General features: G+C 35.9%; 1 protein-coding gene across 6 annotated transcripts in view; it reads right to left on the bottom strand.

Annotated features, from left to right (window-relative positions):
* Nucleotides 1-22,372, bottom strand: part of C2H8orf34 (chromosome 2 C8orf34 homolog) — a 185,932-nt gene that overhangs the window by 52,375 nt on the left and 111,185 nt on the right. For all 6 annotated transcript variants that reach the window (XM_072924734.1, XM_030266314.4, XM_072924732.1 and 3 more), the window contains 4 exons: nucleotides 20,811-20,896; nucleotides 15,824-15,897; nucleotides 6,796-6,916; nucleotides 721-1,190 (listed from right to left, as the gene is read on the bottom strand). In XM_072924734.1, the coding sequence (XP_072780835.1) occupies nucleotides 721-1,190; nucleotides 6,796-6,916; nucleotides 15,824-15,897; nucleotides 20,811-20,896 (751 nt within the window). The remainder of the gene's footprint in view (nucleotides 1-720; nucleotides 1,191-6,795; nucleotides 6,917-15,823; nucleotides 15,898-20,810; nucleotides 20,897-22,372) is intronic.

The following is a 22,372-nucleotide window of genomic DNA, read 5'->3' as shown; positions in this document are numbered from 1 at the left end:
CCACTGCCCACACACTGAAGTTATCTTTAAGGCAGCTAAGGTTAGCAGAGGAGAATCCTACTCAGAATTTACAAGGTACTTTAACTTTTTCTTTTGTTTTGTTTTAAACAAAGACTAGTCCTGTAAAAACCGATAATACATGACAGGAAATTTTTATGCTGTAAATTAGCCTAGTTACCATGCATATAGTTTTAGACAGTGATTCAACAATGTTGGACATTTTCTCTTGCAGTTCAGTTTGGTGCTTTGGAAAAACCTGTCCTTTCAGTTATGTTTAACTAATCATTCCAATTGCCCAGAAATATGAAATAAAAAGTAGATTAAGAAAATATCATGCACTGCCAGCGCAGTAGAAAAAAAAATACCATGGAACATAAAGATTAGATAAAGTTTTGTTTAATATTCCAGAGATATGCACCTGTTAGAACCTGCAATGCTAATAAAACTGCTATGCACTGTACAGGTAAAGCCCTACTGAGCTCATGGTAAATTTGGGGTACAGAAGTGTTTCAGTATGATTTCTGTAATAATACTGACAGTCTCTAATGAGTACCTCTCAAAGCTGAGCAGTATTTCCTTGCTAATTTTCTCATCATTATATTTCAAGGTCTTTTAAGCACAGTAGGTTACATTAGGTATACAGATGTTACTTGAACATAAAATGCAGTCAAGTCTTGGCATTACTAAACATAGCAAAAAACATTAAATTGAAAATCTTACTTCTGATAAACTGTTTCTCTGAGTAGTGACAGTTCCAACAACATCTCCACTCACTTGCACAGAAAGCCCTGAAGCAGCACTGAGGGTCCTCCCCATTTGGCTCTTAGATGACAAAGATCTGCTTCTTTGCATGCTAATAATGCCTTCCCTATTTCCTTGGTTGCTAGGGGTAAGAGGCCGTGACAACAAGGTATTTGGGGTCATAGGTCTGCTCCCTGGAGCTGATGGCCTGTTGGTTTGTGCACTGCTGCTTGTGCCACTAGAGATCTGTGTTCTGCTGTTAGTGGGCAGCGGGGGTGATTTGCTTCCTTGGAGCTGAATGTTCTTCCGTGTCGGAGTTGGCACCTGAGGCCTTGGGGTTTGGCCCTGTGCAGCTTGAAGATTGTCAGAGGTAACTACACTGGGATGCTGGACACCAGGGCTTCTCGAGAGCCGTGCTTCTTCCCACAGTGCGAGGTCCTTCTCAATGTCTGCGCACACACACATGAACAAATGGAAAAGAAAGAATCTCACTGTCTGTTTCTCTCTGGTTTAAACCTCTCAATGATTTTCTCCAATGTAAGTGAAAACCTGAAGCTGTGCAGAGAAAATCTATTAATGTTTAAAATAAAAGGCATCAGAATTAACAGTGCAAATGTTTGCAAAGCATTTCCTTAAACTTTATTTACATTTGATTGACTGCAAACACAGCTATCCCGAAGAAATAAAATATTATCTCTTCTTAGAATGTCAAGACAATCTATAAAAATTCCTCTTGTATCAACAAAATTATGTCTCTGTAGCTTTTGCACAGTTACTGGAAAATCAAGATTAGTAGCAAACCAAGATAGACCAGTGATATAAACCTGCCATCCTCAGCTGCAACCCAAAACTGGCTCAAGGCAAAACTTTTGTTTCTGGCCCTGCTGTCTACTGCCCAACCAAAACTCTGAGGAAAGTAACTATTGAAGTCTGGTGTTACAGTGAGCTCATGGGTATTCTATTTCTCCTTCCCCAGGACCTTGTGACTCTGATCAAGATAACCCCTGGACCCTCCTTTCTACCCCAACGGGGTTGGTGGAGAGCCAGGAAAGCCCACCCTGTCCAAAACCTATATAGACCCCTGACATTTCCTGTTCGCTCTCTTTTGCCCCGCTCTCCACATGGACAACACAGAATAAAGAGAGCTGTACCAACTTCTCCTGGGGTGAGAGCCTCTTTTGAATATCTTTACCCTTCTCCTGATATTCCTCCCCTCACAGCCCCTTATCTCTAGTCGGATTATTCGGGGGGCTGTGTGAGGGGGGGAACCACAGTCTGGCATGCCTGGATGAGTGATCCTGTTTGAACCTGAATATCATGCTCTGGCCTGCCATCAGTGCTGCAGCGGGTGATAGGGTCATCAATATCGAGTCCAAGGAGAAAAGGTGGCCCAATGCCTAACTCACACACAACCATAAGAAATAAGATCTGTTTTAACACCACAACAGTTTAAGGACAGTGAATGAAAAGTGTCTCCTGAAATAATTTAAATCATATTAATGTTTCTAATGAATTAAATCAGAATACAATCATCAAAGTCGGGTGAAGGTAGCTGGAATTTAGGTTAGCATTAATAACATATTGAAAGTCCTTGCAAATACAAATGCAGAGCTTAAGAAACTGTTTAATCAAGTTTATTTTATCTTACACTACTGTAATGAGTTTTTCACTGGCATGTACTCTTCTGTACTTGATTTTCATAGAGACAGCTGATTATCTTTAAAACAGCAATGCCATTTCCCAAGTCCCAGTCCCAGAAGCTGTAAAGAAGCAAGGTTCTTAAACACCCATTAAGTCAACTTGTCTAAAATAAGCATTTCATTTTTTTATTTTGATAAAAATTATTTCAGGTTCTAAATGTCCTAAAAGAAACAGATTCTAAACCGCATATTGGAAAATTATTTTTTTTTCACTTGTGTTTACCAGTTGGTATAAAAGGAATGTTGTATGTTAAATAATTAATGTTAAATAATTAAAGATCAACAACATCTTGAACATATAACATTTTGAAAACAGGAAAATAAGCCATGCCAATTTCATGTTACTAGTCTAATACAACATATTGCACACAATTCAAATACCTTTTCTAGAAAAGCTACTAAAACTGAAATAGTTGTGAAAGCCTAAAAGTGTCTCTCAACTTTTTAAAGATTAAATATTTTTATGTTAGCAAATTTCAAAACCTAGTCAATATTTCTAACACACACTTAAAAATATTTCTAATTGACCCTTTAAAATTAATTATTTCTCTTTTGAAATTATTACATCTTGAACTACTCTTCCACTATGCTTTCACTTTGGAACTTCATAGAATCAGAGAATGGTTTGGGCTGGAAGAAACCTTAAAGGTCACCTGGTTTCAAAACCCCTGGTTATGGGCAGGAATGCCTTCCACTAAATCATTGCTCAGAGCTCCATCTCTCCTGGCCTTGAGCACTGCGAGGGACAAGACATCCACGGCTTCTCTGGGCAGCCTGTTCCATTGCCTCACCACCCACACAGTCAAGAATTTATTCTCAATATCTAATCTAAATATCTTCTCTTTTAGTTTAAAGCCTTTATTCCTTGTCCTATCACTACATACCCATATAAAAAGCGTCTCTCCATGTCTCTTGCAGGCCCCTTTAAGCACTGGAAGACCACAATTATCTCTCCCTGTAGCTGTCATTTCTCCAGGCCAAACAACCCCAAGTCTCTCAGGCTGTGAGAGATGTTCCAACTCTCTGAGCATCTTCGTGGCCTCCTCTGGACCCGCTCAAACAGGTCCATGTCCTATGAGGGCCTCATAGATGAATGCAGCACCCAGGTGGGGTCTCATGACTGTGGAGTAATTAATCACAGAATCTTCTGAATTGGAAATCAAACTCTTCAGTTTGGTCCATACGAGGATCAACCCTGTGACCCTGTTGTTATTAGCACCAGGCTCTGACCAACTGAGCTGATCTTAGAGGGGGAAGAAGCAGCTCCCTTAACCTGCTCCCTGCTCCTCTTTTGGTGAAGAAAGCATAAGATGCCTGGCAAAAAATGAGGGGCAATAAATGATACTGGGGCCTACTGATTTAAATCAAATGAAGATTATGGTCTTGTAAAGAACCAGCCTAGGAGGCACCGTGACAGTCTATTTCTTTGCAAAATTACAGACATCCAACTTGCCTGTAGGGAATTCAGTATGCTGAGAAATAGTATGAATACTGAATGATTTAATAGAGTTAAATAAATATTATATGCTGGCTCATGTTTCCTTAATTTCATATAGCAATCAAGTCTGCAGATAAACCAATTATAATAATTTCTCTACACATAATTAACATGTTTCCATAGCATAATTATTCAGTTTTATTTACACATCTTCTGTTTGATTTTGCTTTAATATAAGCTTTTCAGCCAGAAAAAAAAAGTTACACATTCCTAGCTTTGCAGTATTATCTGATCCATATTAAATAATACAATTAAATTATGATTTAGAATTTTTAAAAATTCTTGTTGATATAATTTAAAGGAAATTAAAATGCAACAGAACAACACAAAGGCATTTTGCTTTCAAATTAAAAAAATATCCAGAATAAGGATATGATTCATATGCACTTACGAACTGTTTATTTTTTAACAGTCCTTCTTGTGATAAAATATTTTCCAGAAGTATACAAAGACCACAAAATCAGTGCAACACACCAAACTGGCAAGATACTGGAATAAGCTACCAAAAAACCCTCAAAACTTCTCCATTTGTTTGTGATATAAAGCATATAAAGCAGCCATAATAACATAAGAGACTGGATTTTTGGGAAAAAAAAAAAAAAAAGAAAGAGCCATATGTAGAGAAGGAAAATCACTCTGATATTGTAAAAAAATCAATCTGATTTTGTAAAACTGCTGCTTTCAAATATCAAGGTACTGAGGCAGTTGCTGGCAATTGGTGCTAGCTCCTAATTTAGGCAAAGGCACGAAATTATGCCTTATGTTAGGAGTGATTTATTCAGCACATAGTCCATAAGGGAAGGCCAGACCCCTTAAGAAGGTGTGAGACAAGGGGCCATATTTCATCATTACACAGGTAATCCAAGTCATAGCTCAGGCATCTAAATTACTGCCTAGATAGGCAGCCATTTCATGGAATTAATAGGTTCCATTGCGCTTGCTAAGAGAACTGAAACAAGAGACTTGCTGATATCACAAATACTTGAACTTTTGCAAATGTATAAGACAAATAAGGCTAAGCAAAACCCCAGTACTATTATCCAAGGTACTCTGAACTGATTATTCGCAGAAATTATGCTGTTCTTGTCTTTGAGGGAAGTAATTGTCTCAAGCACCACTGGTGTTATAATAGGGCATGAATTATTAGGAATACAGTAGTACAATGTTTAATAATTGGGCTGGTTTCATGTGAAGTTCTCAGCCACACAAAAAGTACTGAATTCTAGAATGGCTGAACCTCATGTAACAGCAGCTTTACTGAAATAACAGGTCCAAAGTCAAATGACAGGAACAGCAGGGATGTGAGAGACAAAATCTTGTGGGCCACACAACTGCAGAAGGAATCTCAGAGATTAAGTGAATGTACCTAGTTATTTTACAGTCAATTAAGTATTTAAAATTCCATATTCTATTGAATATTGTAGTTATTATTGTCAGCTTTGCCAAGGAACTGTATTTTTCACAGCATAATACATGTAAGAACAGCTTGTATGACCATGGAAGTGAGACCAGTTAGGACATAAATCAAAGCAGGGAGATAGATCTTCACCAGACTCCTCCTGAGTGATAAGGGAAAACAAGTGGTACCTCAGTAGCAGGGCTCTTGGGGTACACAGGTCCCTGCTATACTACAGAAACCACACATTGGTTTGCTGCTCTCCTGATTCCCACTAGATGTTTTTGGATGTTTCAGTTTAGAGAGAGGGCTCATGGATTTTTCAATCTAGTTTGGCAGTGGCTGCAGCTTAATAGCTGCAAGCTTTATGAACCTATTAAAAAAATTAATTACAGCATCTCTACTGTCTGACACAAAACCCACTGAAAAAGTTTCATTTGCATATATCATAATTTTTAATTCTTGTTCCATTATGAGCAAAACCTATTCCTAAAAATCTTCCCTCAGTGTGCTTATACCTTTGTCATCTGTCTTGACCTCAGCTACAACACCCACTTTCTATAGAGGATACAGCTTTCTCAGCATTGTTATTGACAAGATAAATATCCAAAGTACTTTAAAATACCACACCAAAAGCATTCTCTGCCTCACTCTCTAAATAGCTTAGAAGAATGGTCAAATAAATTTCTTTTCTACCTTAATTTTACATACACAATCTTGACGTTCAGTGAAGCATTACTTTTCATATAATTTGCCTATGAAGCTTTCACCATATGACAAATAATATGCATAACTAGGATTACCACAATATAGATCTATGTCATATTTTTAATGAAAGCTGAAGATAGAAAACACTGGTTATAAAGAAGAACAAATTGCAAGCTAAATTTTAGGACATCTCCCATTAAGTTTTATTAATTTTTATAAAGCTTGGAAACATCTCTTTACCAAAAAACCCCATGATTTTTTTTTTTACTTCAGAAATGGTTACTCCATCAAAGATGCTGCAGATGTTCCAAGACACAAAAATTAACAGATTTCACTCAGCCAGAATTCTCATGAGCAAGGTGAGTTTTTCCTGCACAGCAATCTCTCCTCCACTTAAAGATCCACTGCACCCTTCTTTAAAGACTTTTTAACAGTAAGTAAAACATCAGTACCTCCTTATTGCATAAGTCTGGGTGAAACATGAAAACAAAAAAAAGGTGCATTATTATGCTTTCAGACGACAGTATATTTAACATGGTTTAATTACTGTTTAAGTAGTGTACTTACTGTGATTACAGTGAAGCTCATTACATCTACAAATAAAACATTATTGTGTTTTCTTCAATGAAATAAAAAATTAAAGTTTTCATCGGTATGTGAGTTAGATATTTTTTTCCTTCATCGGAAATATTAGCAGAGCAAGCTGGGTGAGTATTTCTAGGCATTTTATGGTTCCTTGATCCCATACATACCAGCTAGGTGTTTTTCCATGGTCTGAAGTTCTTTTGCTGCTAAGGAGTCCTTTAGGAGTTTCTGCCTTGGGGAACCTCCAGATCTAACAGCCATGGCATCCAAGGTCCAAACCGTCTGAGACTTACATAGATAAAAAGAAAATTGAATGCTTTTATTCCAGTTTCATATTTATATATGAAACAATAAAAAGAGTGGTGTCCCCATCTAGGATCAGGAAGCTGGTTCTATTATGTAGAATATATAAAATTTTATGCAAATACTACAAAATATCATTTCTTAACATACATAAAATAGTAGGAATTAGTTAAAAGAAGCAGTTCTAAAATAACTCAGATATACACCCTTACATAAACTCTTGCTCTATGGTGAGACATCATAAAAAGACAAATTCCTCAATGATTTACATTCTCTGCAGTTCCAAATATTTAGTAACAGTTGCACTTCTTTTAAATTCCCATAACACTTGGCTCAGCATCTCTGCAAAGCTACACTTCTGGGATTATCATAGAATCTCCTAATCAAAATTTCCAGTACTGTTTTATCACTGTAGGAAGTATTCCTTTCAAAAATGACAGCTAAATCATCAGGGCAACATAGCAGTTTGAAAGGGTTGTCAGCAAACAGACCATCGCCCCAGTATCTTCTTTATTGAACATTATGGTGTTCAAAATTATTTGCTTTTTCTGGAACCCATTCGATATGGTTTTAGGAATTTTTTGTAAAATATACTATGAGGTAAACTTGATAGATGTGTATGTGAAACATTCAGTAAAACATATGATCAGTTGTGCAAGACTAGATCATTAAAAAAACAAATAAAAACAACAAACAAAACCATAAATTAAATAATTCTTGACAGTCTATCTGAAATAAATTTTACATTATTACCTAACTAAAATATTTCATCTGTAGATTTGTTAGTTTCCTAAAGAAACAAGGCTTATGGCAATGGTCACATTGTCATTTACCTCTTACTAATTTTTAAATCTTTCATTAAATGCCAGACAAATTTAGAGAGGCCACTGTTTCAAAGACATTAAGCTGAAGTAATTTCAGGAGGAAGAATGATTGATCAGAGGAGGAAGACCCAAACTGGTGGCCCCATTCACAGAGGGCACACAGGACTCCACCGTCCATCAGGCTGGAGCTGCATCACAGCTGACGCTGGGCTGCTGCGGGTCACTGCCCTGAGTGATGGCACTTCCCTGGCCAGACTCTTGTCCCACTGGGAAAGGTGCAGCACAGCTCAAAGGATGGACATAAAAATATGGGTTTGATATATTCTCTATTCACAAAAAAAAAAAAAAAAAAAAAAAAAAAAAAAAGCTTTAAACAGTGTAGCTGCCTTCCCTTTTAGAAAAGTAGGCATAATTCTACAGAAGTAAAAGGTTAATGAGATTGTTTCACTTTCCATGTCCTGGAAATGGAGTTATCTTTCTCTTCTACAACCCTCTGCTGGTTTTTGGTAAATGTTGCCTTTACTGTACTTCTTCCCTTTATGCACAGTAGTAATGTAAGACTCATAAAAATCAGGTAACTGAGTACAGGAAGCTCTCTACTCTTACATATTCAAACTCTCTTTCAGATACACAGTTCCAACATCCTGTGAAACTGGGACAACTTTGGATGAATTTTCCCCCAAATTTTGTAACTCTTCCTGTGCATCTCTATTTTATGTAATATCATAAGCTTTTGGTCATTTTTTCAGGCAATAACTTCAGAAAATATCGTAACAGTATTGCTATAGCTTCTATGGAAGATGAGATATTTATTATTAGCAACTTCATTTAATAACAAATTATGTGCTTATACTTCCAATTAAATGCTTACTTAAGAGAATCAAAATGATCTGGGGAAAAAAGGGCATAAAAATTCACTAAAATTGTACTGTAACCATTTTTTGTTCTTTCTCTGAAGCTAAATATTCCACGACTATAACCAGCGACATTTTTGGAGGCAGGCCCAGGTAATTTTTTAAATATATTTCTAAATAACACTTAGCATTAAGAAATATTTTTTAACATTTTGAGACTATGAGTTCATCTAGGTGCATAATGCATAAACACAGACAGAGGTCCTCAGTGTCTCCAGCAAACAATTTATGCAACAGTCATTCCTTGAAGATAAACAAACACGAGCTGAAAGTAGGGGATGTTATCAAGAAGGCTTTGGAAGCAGGTCAAGTCAAAGGCAAGGATAAATGAATTTGTACAGCTCTAGCAGAATTCCCTGATGTCCCTTCTCCTCATTGGAGACATAGCAGCAGTTCAAATATGACACTTAAGAAAGATTCAGGCTAGCAAACCATTTATTTAAACATTCTTACTGCACTTCACCAAAACTTATCCTTTGTCTGCTGGTCAGGAATTGCATAGATGAAACACTGTCAGTTAACTTGGACTTTAATGATAATCACAGCAGACTGAATGTAGTAGAAAAATACAGCATGTATGTATAAAGTATGCGCATAGAATCCTTCCAATTATATCAGCATCTTCCAAACTTGCCCTTGCTCACTCATTACGCTTTATAAATATTAGCATAAAATTTATAAATGGCTTATTTGCATTAACAAGATTAATGAGATCTAAGTACAAGGATGTGACTGAAAGACATTCTTGCCTTTCTACACTGCAGTAACGACTCTGCGTCCTGTTAGTCACCTTCAAACTTTGAAGGTGAGGCAGTGAGCTCTGCAGCAGAAATATGTTCAAACAAAGTACTTCGGTTACATTTGTCAACTTTGAAGGTCAACTGCATGTCAATTTCTTAAGTGACTTTCTTTATATATCATCATCATCATCATTTCTTCACATACAATACATTCATTATTGCATTTTTCTTCCTTATGTCCCTTGGCCAAATTACTGCTAAAATAAAAAATTACCCACAATATGGCCAGAAAAAATCTCTCTCATCATGGTTTCCTGAAACTTCTGGAAAATACCATAACTTACCAGGAATGCCACAGGAAAAAAACTTAAGAAGGTCATGAATAAGAATAAGAAAGTTTTTTCAAGCTCACTCTCTGTGCTTCAGTCTGCAGCACAATGCTATACAGCATGAATCAGTACAGCTTTTATCCCTCAAAAAAAGCTAGTGCAGATGTTAATATTTTGATGTCACTGTTGGGCTGAATTGACCTGAGCTATGTAATAGTCAGTGACACCTGGTAGGTTCTACAGAGGTACAGCTTTTCAGAATAAATAAGACCAAGAGTTAGGGCTCCAACTTACATCACCTAGAAATCAAGTACTTGTTAGAAAATAAATTACTCTTCCTTACTGGCCATAAAAAGTGTTAATAAACTATTCAGCACATATTTCTGTGCCGTTTTGGCCTTTTTCAGAGTAATACCAAGGTATTCCTATGCATGCCCAGGCAGATGTGGAAGACTACCTAAAGTGAATGACAACTATGAAATGAGTAAAAGGTGAAACTCAATTGGTTAGCAAATTGTAAGTATATGAAAACTGTTTTTATTGTACTTTAGATTCTACATGGTTTTGCTAATCAAGTGGAAATTTTATTGATAACTTCAGGAGATAAAAGTGTAAGGAATACACCCGAGCTTAGCTTTCTATGATAACATAGCTTTTCTTTGCTGAATACCTTAAATATCTTAAATGCACACATTTAACAGAGATTCCTCTAAATTAAAAAAAAAAAAAAAACAAAAACAGTAAAACAAAACAAAAAGACCCCAAAAACAAACAGAAAAAGTAAAAAACAAAAAAAACCACCCCACCTCTTTATTGAACAATTTGTTTACAAGTGTCCCTTCCACTCTGGCCAAGCAGGTGGCAAGTACAGGTGTTCTGCATGCCGTGGATGTTTTTTTGTGCAATATTTTGTTTAAGGATTCTTCATTCAGCATGTAATTTCTACAAAGAGGTCACCTAATATTTAATCTTTCAGCTTCTATAATCTGTTCAATGACATAAGGTGAGCAAACCATCTGATACTGTAAAAATACACGGCTTCTCAGAGCTCTGTCACAATATCAGCTGCCACCTCTAATCCCCTCTTCCACATTAGGGCCTGTTCTACTTGAAATGCCGTGTAATTGAAATTACAAGCTTTTGGCTTCTCATGGCAATCAGCCAGCAGCACATTTTACACTGAACCTTACACTAAAAAAATGGTACTTTGAGTTAACTTACACAAGGTTTTTCTGTTTAGAAGAAAGAGGGAAGGAGGAAATATGTGGTCACCTGGGAATCACATTTGTTTCAGTTTTTGAAATGCAACCAGAATAATTTTTTTCTAAAATTCTGTTCTGTTTTATTTACTGTTATTTGGATTAATATTTCTGCATTTGTCATGCCCAAGAACACAAAATTTTAGACAGGTATAAAAAGGCATTCATTGATTTCCTTTTCTTACATATATTTTTCTAAAGTTCAGAATATTCTTTCAATTTAGAATTCTAGCCTAGAGTATTAAGTATTTTCTAATAAGAATACTTTTACCCAAGATTAGTTTTTTGTTTTTCTTTTCTGTATATAAAAAATCTATGTCTAGTTTGTGGATTTTGTTTGACATAAGGGAGGTCTCACCCAAATAGGTCCAGGGCATGCAAGTCAAACTACTTTCCTAATGTCTTGCAGGAATTATCACTTATTTCCCAAGAACCTTGATATGCTTTTCTAACCATCTTATATTGTTAACTTGCCTAGCAGTGGTTAAACATACACATTTGTGTACGGGTTTTTTTTTACTACCTGTGGAAGAGCTGAAGTAACCTAATATCAACTGTTATTATTTTTATAGAAGATTTAAATTTTGAAGTTAAAATCTGAAATTTCACCTCTAAGTGCCTGAATTTCTACATAATTACAAAATTCAGCTTGGATGTGAAAACATTTGTAGCAGAAAACAGCAATTTGAACATAAATATGTTGATAAATCTCTAACTTGAACATAAATAGGTATATAAATATGATATAAGTATGACCCTTATAATTCCTACTACCACAAAGGTGCATTGCTGTTGTTTCTGATGCAGCAGTGCAATCTTAAAATAACTCTTTCAATGAATAATCTGCTAAATGCTAAAAAGTGACCCCAACCCAGTAAATAATTTATAGAATTAGTTAAATCCAGAAGTTTGGATGATTTCTGCTGATTATACTCAAACAAGTAATTCAGTTACTTCATATTATTCTTCTAGGGGAATAAATGGGTAAAGCTATGAAAATTTCTAACAAACAGAATTGAAATAATGTAGCATTGTAATATTATTGTATTCAACATATATTGACAGCAAGAATAAAGGCTTAGTTTTTTCTTGTGCATGAACCTTAAAGTCATTTTACAAACTGAGTTAAAGAATTTACACATTTATCACAGAAAATCCATGTCTGTATTTCTTCTATGAAAGCAAATTAAATGTTTCAAAGCAGTAGGGAATACAGGAAAAAATATTTAAAACAAAACACTTCTATAAAACATTTTATTACAGTATTTTTTGCACAGTAATAAAGAGCAAAAACCAAAGGCACATTCATGTAGAAACGCTTTTTGCAGTTGGACAACATTTTTCTTCCAGTTTCTGCTGCATTTGGATTTCTTTGCTTTACATGGATAATTTACAAAAAAAATATATATACCTTTTTATGTGCATGTGCAAGGCACAATTCACATAAAAACCACCAAAAACGAAGCATAAATCCTGTTAGATCCAGGTGGTAAAAGAAACAAGTCAGTGAGAAGGCAAAGGCTACTCAACATGATCTGCTCAATGCTTGTCCCCTCTTTCTCTCTGTTAGTCACTGTAAAGCTAGCAGCTTTCTCTGACACCCTGCTTTTCCATTTCTGCTAGGATTCCAGGCCACTTAAATTTTTCCCTATTATCACTTCTGTATTTTCTTAGAGTCTTATTTTAATTTATGTTTCTGGAAATGTTCTAAACATTTGGCTAGCAAACTTTGTGTTCAGCACAATGAAAAGATCTCAAGAAAAAGATTGCATTTTGCCTGGCACTTTTCATTACACAAAATATTTGCCAGGCAGTAAACTAGGCTCTCTAAGGATGTTTTGAATGCTTGTTTCCACTTTGAATTCTTACAAAACACTTGGGAAAAGTGCTGATTCCTGTAAATACTTCAACAAGCTTTTTTGCCATCTTTATTCACTTATTCACCCAGAATGCCTTGTTTGGGGTTGTGCAGCCCTTAAAATCTAAGTTTTCAATTTTTCAAACATGAATTCTTTTTATGAAAAATACAGCATAGCAAAATATTCTATTTTAAAAAGTACAAATAAAAAGATCTAACTACAAAATCAGGGTTTTCAGAAAAAGAACAGTAAAAATATACAAAGCTGCAAGAAAATAATAATATAACCATAGTGTAAATTACATGAACCATATAATAGACATAGATGCTGCCTATCTCTTTTGAGTACTAGTATCCAGATTGTTTTAGTATCCACATTAAAGATCTTACATGTGGATTCAAACATGGGACATGAAAAAAAGAACCCAAAGGCTTTTTCTGAAAATCCTTATGCATACTTCTTGCTGTTTTGTCCCACAATTTTCCTCAAAATGCTTATCCTCTGAAGGCTGAGGCACCTTTGATAGCAGAGAAAAATTTATATAACCATCTATTAAACTAGCCACAAACACAAATTAGCCCATTGGAATGCAGCACCAATATTAAACATTGCACACTTTGAGCCATGTCAGGATTTTTTACATGTAATATGCACATTTGAGGGAATACCATGAATCAATTAGTCAAATTTATGAGAAATGTCTGATCAACATTTTATTCTATTTTTCCCTCATCTTGCACCTCATAAAATATCTAAAAATCATTCAAGTCATGAGAATACATTTTGGTATCAATTCTGAAGTAATTTCACAGGCATATTTCTTAGTGCTTTAAAGGATTGTGGAAATCCATTGCAAGACTGCATTTATCTACACAGCCTTCTTATGAGGCATCTCAGTTTTATCTCTGTATTTTGTATGTCAAAATTGTCAAAGAATAAGTCTCACTTATTAAGGGAGCATGAAACAGATCTCTCCTTTGGAGCCCTGAAAGGCAAGGAGAATGGTTGGATCCTTTGTTTCTTTTTGAGGAGATGCAGTTACAGACAAAGTGTTGGATAGTTGAATTTTATTTTGACTATCAAGCCATTATAAAGAGACAACAATCAGCTAGCTACACACTATTTAAGCAAGAACAGTAAGACACAACACACCAAAAAAAAAAAAAACAAACAAAAAAACCCAAAAAAAAACCAACCCAACGCGTATGAACACCAACTGGCTCCATAGAAATTTAGTTTCTATGTTTCTTAGAAAATTAGTTTTCTTTTCTTAGAAAATTAGTTTTTCTAGATCTCAGGAATGTGAAATGATCTGCCTTTGCCCTGAGGGGAGGATGGACAGGCAGAGCAAGAGCTGCAACTGCTCTTGTCTTCTCCTTGCAGCGCTAGTAATTACAGCATCAGCCAGCTTTCAGGGATCCAGCCTAGGGAACCTTACTGCCTCTGGCAGTTCCATCCTCCAGGAAACCTTCAATAAGCCTGGAACTACCAGAGCATGAAATGAGCACAGGTATGTATTGTTTGCTCCTAAACCTGCACACACAGAGCATACATGTAAAACTGTTCAGCTGAAGGCTGTACCCTTCTGTAACAAAATTTTGCTAATAAGCATAATGAACTGTTGTTTTCTTTGTATTTTTTTCTATGTAATTCAATTAATTTGTTTCTCTCTCCCCATGTTACATATGTCTGCAGAATTACAAAATCAAACTTTGTAGCTACGAATCCAAATCAATAAGAAAATGTGAGTTCAGAAACTGCTGCAAAATTTATTTTATCCCTCTCTTTGCTAGTGGGAAGCAAAAAGGAGGTTTGAAAAAGAAGATCCAAGCAATGCCAGCTGAAGTTCTGTTCTTTACTCTTTTTGCCCAATATCAGCAAATGCTCTGTGAGGTTCTTGCACTTCAAGTTCTCAAAGAGGTTTAGGAATTGATCTGGAACTCCATATTCCTCAACTGCTTTTATAAATAATCTGGTTGTAAATATTTCATGCTTAAGACTATTTAGCTTTATTCACACTGCTTAATCAGCTGCCTAAAAGACTGCAAGACCAACCTGCATTGCCATTTTTCTTCTTTCTTTATATTGCCCTTTTTATCTTTAGCTAACAAATAATGAGCCCTTCTTTCACTTGCTATATCAAAACTAAAGTGTGCTAAAAAGCAGTATTGCTGAACAGACTGAACAGGAATATGTCCTCTTACACTTGTCTAAAATTTTGCAAAATTGCACAACTATTGTAAATTTATTTGCCTTGGGAAAAAAAAAACACAATCCTTTTTTTTTTAACCTATATTCAAACTCCTGGTGCAATACTAGTAGCATCAAAATTATGATTATATAATTCTTCAAAAATTATTTTACTGCTGGTCATGTTTTCCATAAACTGCATATGTACAGAGATTTTCTTAAGTTTCCAAATTAAAGAACAGATGGATATATTACCAAGCATAATATTGCATGCATTCTTTTAAAATATACAAATGAACTAGCCACACATTTTAACTAAGCTGCTCTTGTTAGTTTTCAAGCAAATGATAACAGAAATCTAAATTATAGTTGAGATATCACAATTTCATGTTTCAGAATAAAATTTAGAGTTTGAATTATCTTGTTCTCTTCAATTTGTAAAACTGAATATTATCTGGGAAAATTAATATTTGACTAGAATTTAAAAGCATACAGAATATGTATAAAATTACTGCACTTCCAATGGGCAAGCCCAACAACATGTGGTCTTGTAGATTATAATAACGTATTTCAAAATACACCCTTTCCTACAATGAAGAAATTCTAGGAAAAAAGCAGAAAAAAGCAGAGAACTGAAAATTCTGAAGGGTTATGTAATTTTTTTTTTTCTCTAGGATGACAGTGCTGGCAAACACAACTTTCATCTCTATGCACAATCCATTTTTTATGAAATAAATTTTAAAAATTACTGGATTACCCATAAGGGAAGGTACTTACAGATGCTGCCACTTGAGAAGCACTCTGAAGCTCATTAATATCTTCTGTGAGTGTTTCAACCCCAGGTACTTGAACTGTTCCAAAGAGGTACAAGAGAAATGTAAATCTATCTAATCAAGTAAGTGTTAGTCACTTTGAAAATTTAATGCCTAAAAATTTACTGCTGGGAAGGTAAATGTGGCTATTGTAAATGTACTACTTTTCAGTTACACTTCAATAGATTATAATTTATGTTTGATTTTAATTTAGAACATTAATGCAACATGGAACAATGTCTCCAACATGACTAGAGAGATAAGCAAGCTTCCTTCAGCTGCCACAGTATCTTCTAGGTCCTTTATTAACTTTACTATTTAAACTACATACTAAATACTGTAAACTAAATACTGTAAACTAAATACAAGTAGTGGATCTCCAGCTTTAATTAAATTAATAAAACTATATGCAATTAATTCAGTTAAAATTCCTGAAGTAAAAGGATTTGGTCAATTTAGACAATTTAGCCAATTTAAAAGCCTTGTAAGTATACTTTTTGCCAATATTACCACATTTGTAAAATGACAGAATTTTGTGAGGAGTGTAAAATATCTCTTTGATGCACATATAATGGCTTAAAACAGATTTTATGCAACCCTGTCAGAGAAAGAAATTTCCAAGTAACATTCTATGCAGTTTCACTCTTTGCCTAACATTCTGCTAAGGCACTTAGATGTTGCATCAGCAACCTAACAAAAGTGAATGTTCTGATCTTCCCTATGTTCTGCTGTTATTCAGACACTTAGCAGGGAGGTCCTTATGTTTCCAGAACCCAGTTTGTTAAACATGTCAGGCTGTACTTACTATGAAAGCAGAATTTATTATGAAGCATATCAATTGTGGTTACCAGTTCATTGCAAACACAAAATTGATGTGGAAGGCAAAGAGGTGATGATAATGGAAAGTTGTGGTCAGGGAATTATGTGGGAATAAGAAATGATGTCACACTTCTGCCATTGCCTTATCTAGTTCTCAAGACTTATTTCCACATATTTGCATCCTTAATTTTTTACCCTGGTCATGCAGTTCCACCCAGAACAACACTACATGTGTTTCATATGTTCATGGTTGTTTTGAACATCTCCAATTCCAGACTTTTCCTCTACATCCTAATGTCTCTTTTGAACACTTAAAAAGAGAAAAAGAACCCGAAGAAAAATAAGCAAATAAACATTCCAAACCCCAAAAAAACTCAGTGATTCCTGTTTGATAGGGAATGAACTACTGATCAGAAATTTGCTCTAGCAAAATTTATTTAACAAACTAAGTATTATATATCACAATATAATCTGTAGAGCTGTAGATGTAATAGAACAATAAAATAGGCAATACCACATATACACAGTGGCATAGTACCACAGAACCTATTATCTTTGGTCCAGTATTATACCAGGTGGAGTCACAAGAGAAACAAGCCCACACCCCAGAAATATGTGGAGTTGCACAATACATGCAAAGAAACTCACATAATAAACAGCTTTTCACACATATTTGAGCAGTGGTTTAGAAGTCTTATACTTTTCATTTAGCCTATATTAGGAGATTACTCCCTACTACGTTACTGCATTTTAAACTTCTACAAGAATGCATAGACTGCAAAAGCTTTATTTGAAATAACGTCTTCTTTTCCTGCCTTATATCATGGCTTCACTCAAAGGGTAAAGTACATTTCAGCAGAAGAGAATGAAAGAAGTGAAACAAGGTTGTATGGTACTTAGAGGAAATTGGGAGTAAATGAACAATTATCCCTAAGTGATACTATTTCTACATATTTAAAACCCCAAAAAAAACACTAATGTAGACTGTTTCTACAATCCCACCAACCTTAAAAATACATTTGGGGCTGTTTGATGTAGATTTTTCTGGATCAGTTCTGTTGTAGTGTGTATCTTTTGAAGCCTCAGCAATTCTCCCCATCTACCTCTACAGAACAAGAGTAAGGCTCAATGGAGAACTGACCAAAGAGAAAAACCAGACAAGCTTGGCATCTACAGGAAAGCTTGCTGTGCAGTGATCAATGCTGCTGCTTCTGATCAAAATCAGGAACCTATTAAATTCTTCCCTCAGTTCTTTCCTGCAAAGTGATCTAATGGAAAAGGGAAACATTTTTGAGAGGTATAGTTTAGGACAGAGAAAAGAAACTGCAGCTCTAAAGTGTCTTCTGTTTTTCTATCTTGAGAGCTGATTCCTACCTTTCATTTTTACTACTTAGATCAAACACAAGTCTGTCCAATTCAGTAGGATTATACTAGAGGGAAATCAGTGTAGTGGTTAATTAGAACCAGATCCAGATTGTCAGTGGAATCAGTATAGTGTCTGATGCTCCACATGATCTTCTCACATAAGCTCCTGCATTGACTTTAGTAGGTGGAATTGCTTAAAATGAGGCTTATTTATAAGGGCTGCTTGATCAGATGTTCTGCTAATTACTTCTGAGCTTAGTTCGTCTGAAATTCACAGGAGAGATGTTCCAGATCTACCAGAAATGGATCATGATCTAAAGAAAGCTACTCTCAACTTTATTGTGCATCAGCATCTTGCTTGAATGAATGGTTTGCATCAGAACTTCCCAATCCACTTTTCCCTCATTAAGGTCACTGGTACTGATAAATAGCAGAACATAAATTCAAATAAATCTGGTAAGAGAAGCCTGCGAGTCACTATTTCATGATGTAATACATATGTAATAGGACATAACTAAAAATTCAGTGTAACAATGCCTTGGTTAATTAGGGTTTTTTAACAATATATTTTTGAGGGTTTTTTAACCATCCTCTCATACATAATATTTATTGGAAATAAGTATCAGATGCAAAGAGAGCAAATATTGTGCTGCATTTACAGGAAATACTGATAGAATGGGCAGTTGCCTGAGTTCTGTGTCTGTTTATAGTCTGTACCTACTTGTGAAATCCAGCTGTGTTTTTTTTTTTCAAATTGAAGTGTAGCACTAGCCAACATTTTAGGAAAAAAAGACCCAACCATATGTTACGAAACACTGAACATTTCTGAGGGCACCTCTTGACAGAAATTTGGCATTACCTTACTACTGACCTCAGTCTTTTCACCCAAGAGGCTTTGTTATTTTCTAGCTACATGACTAACAGGTCCATATATATTCATAGACATGAGACAGATGTTTATAACAACATGAATATCATTTCCCCACCTACCTATCTAAATGTTACTGTCTGTATTTTATTGAATGTGGTGTTTTTTTAAAGAAAGCATCTTCCATCTTCTCTGTAACCATATTGATTGCAAAGTATTCAGAAGCACATGAAGTGGCCAAACGTAGAACACCTGTAGCACTTTTGTGTTCCATACACGGTGACCATAAAAGATCCAGCTCAAATATTACACAGCATCCAGTACATTCTGATAGTTTCACCTTCTTTAATCCCAGTGTCTCTGCCGCTTATCAAAACCTAACTGTTTAACTGAAGCTTGCAATTTCAGAAGACAGCATGGCAAAGTGGGCATTTTTTCACTTCAGGAGCAAAGGTACACAGGAAGGAAATTGGAATAATGAGACCTGTTCAAAAATATTTAGTGAACTGTAGAGTTTTTTCCCACATGTCTGTCTTACCTATCTATTTGCTTCTGCTGCAATAATCTCATGCATGCATTTTCCCTTACCTAACCCAAGCAAGCCACCATCACCTCCCTTTCTGGGAATCACTCTCACAATAGAATTTTGCCTTCCTTTCACAGGCCTTGATTGAAGTCACCAGTCTGAGCATCTCTTGCTGACAATATTCGTGAAGATTGCAGGGACATAATGTTTTGAGATTCTGAATGTCTTATTACCTTTTTCAATTAGGTGATCAATGGCAGATAAAAAGGAAAAGCCAATATCTTGACTGCATGAAACCACATATTGTCACAAAACCAGTTTGAAAAATTTATCTTTAAAGACATATTAGTTACTAATGGTTGGTTTACAAATGAGGCAAGAGAAATGAGTGAAAGCTGAGGTTGCTGTGACACCTAATAGCATATACAATAGCATTAGATAGCAGACAGAGAGCAGACAAATACATTAGATAGCAGACAGACAGTAGGATAATTTTTAAAAATACATTCCAGGGTTTTAGTTTTGTTTGTTTGTTTGTTTGTTTGTTTGTTTGTTTGGGGTTTTTGTGTTAATTGATCACCTTTGCTAATTTGTCCATGGCTGCTGAAGACTACATGCAAATCAAAACATTACATTTGTAGACTTGACTGTTTCAGACCAACAGTAAGGGAATAGACTGAAGGATTTATCTTTGCAGATTCTCTGCCAAAACCTGTATTTCTTTCTCTCTGCATTACAGCAGCAGCTAAGATATGGTTAACCTTCATCAGCTTTATCTTTCATAGGAAAGCTGGGCATTCTGTGGAAAGATATCTTTATGAAGTGCCTTTTTCAACATTTCAGGTGCTACTGAGTTCAAAAACCTGAGAAGAAATTCAAATACACCTGAGTGTCCTGACTGCAGATTAACCCAACAGATGAACATGTTTGTATGAGGGGGAAAAGTGTTTTTCAGAGTTATTTAATAAACTCTTTATTTCTACTGTAAATAGTTTGAATCATCTGGATGCATGTGTAGTAATAAATAAAATATTTCAAAGACTATTCCTTGGCATAAAAGCTGCAATGAACAGCCCATGTCTATGCTATTAAGCTGTTTTAAATGTTAGTGTACTAACATAAAATCTATCTATTAAGAACAAATTCTGGCCCAATGCACCTCTCAAAATAAGTCTAGGAAATATTGTGGAGTGTTAATTGGCCATGACAAAAAATATGTTAGTGGCTCCTTGAACATATTTGAAGTGTAAATGATTGAGTTCAAATGCCCAGGAACACTCTCTCATTTCATCTTTTACAGACATAACCCATCTCAAACTCAAGATGTTGATGTTTGGGATTTTTTTATGAGCAGTAAATATTTATATAACTTACCATCAGAGTCTGACACTGCTGGCTCAGATGTCTGAGATACCATGGAGACATCTTCTGGCCTTTCTGCCAAATTATCCCCTTGCAATCTAAATTGTGGAAAAATGCAATGAAAACATTTGCAATCATATTCAATGGATAAGACACAGAAGAACATAATCCTTGGCTACATACCCTGCTCACAACATTGCCCTAACTAAAAGAGCAGCTTTGCTGAAAAGCACACACTCATGGTTCAATCATAACCTGGACTGTCTAGTAACCAAAACTAGCCTCCAAGGAACAGCCAACTAGCTTATGCATTTTTGTAAGTCTTATTTTACATAAGTGGGGGTTTGGTGTGCATGTGAGACTGCAAGCTTCCTTCCCTACCTTTAAAAATATTTTAATTGAATGGACTGTACTGGATGTCCATGCCCATGTGTTGGCAATGCAGTGGCCTTGGTGAGGAGAGGCTGGTGCTGCCCTGAGCCAGTCCCATCTGGCTCCAAAAACAACCATGGCAGGGCATGGCTGAGCTCTTCAGCCAAAATGGTGGCACCTTGGAGGAAACATAGTTAAGGAAGAGCAAGCCACAGTGCCACACCGGCAGAAGAGCAGGGAACAGGAAGACTGGGAAACAGCAGAGGACACACCAAGGTCAAAGGAGAGATGGTGATCCATACTCTGAGTAGATACTCCCATACAGCCCATGGTGAAATGCCAAATGCAATATTCCATGCAGCCCCTGGAGGACCAACACCACGGCAGGTGAGTAAGTCTGGAATGGACAGTAGCCAATGAGATCCCACACTGGAGCAGGTGAAAAGTGGGGTGAGGAAGGAAGGCAGAGAGGACCTGTAATGGACTGACCACAAATATCCATTCCCTGTCTCCCCTGCACTGTACAGTGTGTGGGGAGAGAAATCTGAAGTGAAGGAGTGAATATGAGCCCAGGAAGAGGAGGAGGACAAGTGTGGTTTTAATGTTTATCTTTTAGTTTCTCATCACCTAAACCCATTTTAATTAGCAATAAATTAAACTAATTTTGCCCAAGTCAAGTCTTCTTTGCCCATTTCAGTAACTGGTAAACAATTTCCCTGTCTCCATCTTAACCCACAAGCTTTTATTTCCTATTTATTCCTGTCATCCCATTGGCTGGGTAGGAAACTGGCCCTTAGCCAAAGTTAACCCACCACAGGGGTTATGTATGCAAGAATATTTCCTCCTCCTTTGTTACTTGTTAAAAGAAAAATACAGTAATTGTGGCAGACTTTGTCTTCAGGCTTTTCCGTTGCACTAGCTGACTGCAATGCCTTGACAGCAATTTATACAAATAATGCTTGTATCTGTTTTTTCAAATGAGCATCCCAGGAGTCCCACCACCTTTCTCCAGGCTCTTATGAATCTTGAGTACAAATTCCGCTCTGAGGAAGTGCTTTGTAGCTCTAAATACAATATAGCTGCCATTTACATAAAGGTTATCTTACCTTGGATTCATTCAGACATGAAAAGAATAAGAAAAATGCAATTCAATTTTGCAAAGCCCAGGAATCATAAAAATGCATTGAAGTAAAACCTTAGGG

Source organism: Taeniopygia guttata, chromosome 2, assembly GCF_048771995.1.
Source record: "Taeniopygia guttata chromosome 2, bTaeGut7.mat, whole genome shotgun sequence".
NCBI classification, from domain to species: Eukaryota; Metazoa; Chordata; class Aves; order Passeriformes; family Estrildidae; genus Taeniopygia; species Taeniopygia guttata.
The sequence above is the reverse complement of the archived record's forward strand: the minus strand, read 5'-3'. Positions and strand labels throughout refer to the sequence as shown.